The following is a 3601-nucleotide window of genomic DNA, read 5'->3' on the forward strand; positions in this document are numbered from 1 at the left end:
TTTCCCTAATAACATTGTCTTGTTTTATGCAGTCACTTTTTTTTTATTTTAACCTCACGTATTTTAAAACACAGTGTACTAAGGAAAACAGCAATCTTGGATGTAGTTTCTGACAAATAATTTGGTTTTTGTTGGTATGAGAAAATTAATAACGTCTTATAAAGCATTAATGCCTTTCTTTAAGCTGCTGATTTTGTGAAAACAAACAAATGCTCTGATCTTTTTTAAAAATAATTTTATCCTTAACTGCATAGATTGCATAACTTTGCATAACTTGCAGACTAAAGATCTCAGCTAGTCTTCTAAAATTCAGTATAAGTTCTACAAGATAACTTTCTGAAAATATATATAATAATTTTTCCGTGTTACCCAGTTTATTTCTATATTGGGTTTCTCAATAGTTCACAAGATTCCTGTTACTAAATAACTTTTGGTTGTTTTTGTCTTTTTTTTTTTTTGGAAGTGTTCTGGTTTGAAATGTATCTTGTCCTTCTGTTTAGGTTACCTTTCAAGTACAGTAGATTTTAAAAGAAGTGTTTAATTTTCATTTAGTAACAATTGATCTTACTTTGATATTTTTGAAATATTTTTCTCTTGACAGACTAAATAATAAACTCTGTTGGAAAAAGCGGTGTTTGGTAGTGTTAATTGCCCTCAAAACCGTATACTCCTGTTTATAGTACGCTTGCAATGAACGCCAAGTTTTATGTACTAATTGTAAAGCTATCTGTGAGTGACAGACGTGTCGAAAGCTGAGTATGTTGAAACAGAATCAGTTTTTACTCACTTTCAAACCTTTCAAGAATTATTTATATTGACTACCCATCTCTTTTTTCACCTTTTAGAGATGTTCCTGCTAAAAAATCAAATTGAGATTGATGGAGACAGAGAGACGGAAAGAATTTACTCACTTTTCACTGTCAACATGTCTAAACTACAGAAGTTGGAAGGTATTAAAATAATAACCCGGAGAAATTATACTGCTGTTATTCTTTTCTAATTCTTTAGGCCCATAACATCAGTTTGATGTCTTAACAATTCACCTGAAAATAATGGAGAATAGAGATAACATTATATTTTTGTCACATTAGTGCTCTGGTATCAGACATTCTTCGGTCATTTCTGTGCAGTAGACATCAGGCATGCACATTGTTCTCATTGAATTTGCATATATGAAATAACTAATAGTTTAAACAGACTGTAGCTATAGCTGGTTGCTCTTCTGTCTTTGCTCTCTTTTTGCTGACTTGACTGTGGAGTGGACACTATTGAACATGGTTGAGTTGCAAGAAAGCATTGGTCTTCTGTTAATGTGAACAGGAGAGAGCTGGATGCTCAAGATGCTGAACACAACCAGCTGAGAATAAACCACAGAATTGTAAATATATCTAGTTGATACTGTTTCCTGCTTTTGTCTTAACCCATTTTATGTATAAGATAGAGTAACTTTACATTTCAGAATCACTATTTACATAAGAGTTAGATCTGTCTGTTAATTATCAAAATTCTAACTGGGATAATTGTCATTTTTGTAGAGGCTTGTGGAAGTATAGCAGTCTATCAAGGTCCACGGAAAGAACCAGATGATTATTCTAACTTCACAATTGAAGATTCTGTAGCAACTTTTCATACACTTAAACAGATAATAGATATAGTAGAAAAGCTGAATGAATCGCATGAAAAATACAGAAAGAAGAGGTCATCTAGTGCTAAATATGGTAGTGAGTAAGTATCTCATGTAATTTTTAACATACATAAATGTGTATTAAAAAAAAAAAAAAAGTCACAGAACAAGGCCAGGCTTGTTGAGGTAGAGATAATTAAGCTAAAAGTAGATTTAGGCAACACAAAGACGTGGAGAAAATAAGGTATATCATTTGTAGTAATGCAGCTTTTTACCAGTTGTTAAAAGATACCAGAAGTTCCTCTGGTGTGGGATTCATCTGTGTTCTTGTTGAGATTCCTATAAGTAGTGCAGTGGCTGTTGTCTCCTTGCAACTTCTGAAGTGCACACAAAATTTATCCTTAACTGTCTGCCTACCTTCTAATTTTTATTTTCAAAATTTCAAATTTCACTTAAGAAATAAAGAAAATATTGAGTTATATAAAACTGTAAAAATTACACTGCATAAACATCTCTTTCATGCAGTATATTTACTGTTTGTAAATCACTTGCCATTCTCAATGAAAAATACTGTTTCTGGTGAAGTTAAAAAAAATCTGTTCTTTGGAGTACATTGTTGTTCCAGAGCCGATTCTTTCAATTCTCTTCAATCCTGGCTGATATCTGTGGAACACCAACAGCAGTTTTCTCATTTCTTCTTTGCATCAGTAAGGCTTGATTTACTGGAAAAAAAGAATGCTAAAACCCTGATTTGGTTTATCTATTTTAGTATTTGACCCATATTGTTTAGAAAAATTGACTTTGATTTAAAGATCTCGCATGAAGGTATGTGAGGTTTTCCACAAATCAGGAAATTTCACACGTAGTGGTAGAAATTGTGCAAAAAAACATGTTTGCTTAATAAATTAAAATTGTATTATGAAAACTAAAAAGCAAATGTTAACCTTAAAAATGTTTACATATAATATTTTATTTTTTCCAGAGAAAATCCAATTGTTGGAAAAGTTTCCTAACCAAAACAAAATATCACACTTGGATGAAAAAAGAAACTGGAAATGTTCTTGAGTGTTTTGGTTTGTTTTTTGTTGTTGTTTTAAATTTGTTATATGCATTTTTACAAAGTGTGTAAGAATGAACATAAATGCTAGTTGTGTTGACAATCTATTTAATATTTAATAGAAAAATATCTACTTGGAAATCTGGTCTTAAGGTTTATTCTCATTCTGCTGAAGAACTTGGAAGTTCCAGGTCCTTGAGTAACAGGTGTGAATAAATCTAAATGTTGTTTTGCCATTGTTGTCTTATTGGAAAGAACTTTCTAAACTAATAAGCTTTTTAATGGAAGAAAATCCACACAACATTTGTTGGTTGGATTACATCTCTGAATACATACACTGCAAACTTGCATGAGTTTACCATGAGTGCCTGCCCTGCTGATAGAAATCCCAAGATACTATGCCATGGAAGAGATCCGAAGCTTCACACTCAATTTATTTGACTTTTTTCCTTGTATTAGGTGTTGTCAGGACTTGATTTATCTACAGCTGAAGTATTGCAAAGTAATGCAATATGATGCAAATAATCTGGACAGCAGATACCAGTGTTAGTTATGTTTTTAAGTACTAAAGAAGAAGAATTCAGGGAACTTACGTTGTACCTCTTGTTTACATTTTGGGTGAGTACTATATGGAGTGATATTAGACCACTATCTGTTTTCTTCAGGATTTTTAAAGGTACATAATTTTTCTTAATCTAAAAAGAAATGCAGGGTGGCAACATTCTTCTTAAATAAGTTTGCCTACAGATAGATAAATTTAAATGTGAACAGATTGTGGTTAAGTACTGATCAATTTACATCATCCCATGTATGATTTTATTTCTTTTTTTTTTATAAAAAGTAATAACTAGGTCCAGCTCACCTTTTGACTACAGATCTAACAAATAATCTCTATTATAATCACTCAAAGCACTTTAGAT

The 3601-nt window shown here is 31.6% G+C and overlaps 1 protein-coding gene across 1 annotated transcript in view; it reads left to right on the plus strand.

Moving 5' to 3' along the window:
* LOC104523762 (ras GTPase-activating protein 2) overlaps positions 1-2637 on the plus strand; it is a 15169-nt gene extending 12532 nt beyond the window's left edge. The window contains 3 exon segments of the mRNA XM_029084616.1: positions 875-950; positions 1536-1725; positions 2607-2637. Coding sequence (XP_028940449.1) covers positions 875-950; positions 1536-1725; positions 2607-2637 — 297 coding nt within the window.
* The last annotated feature ends 964 nt before the right edge of the window (positions 2638-3601 follow it).

Source organism: Antrostomus carolinensis, unplaced genomic scaffold, assembly GCF_000700745.2.
Source record: "Antrostomus carolinensis isolate BGI_N321 unplaced genomic scaffold, ASM70074v2 scaffold25154, whole genome shotgun sequence".
Lineage (NCBI taxonomy): Eukaryota > Metazoa > Chordata > Aves > Caprimulgiformes > Caprimulgidae > Antrostomus > Antrostomus carolinensis.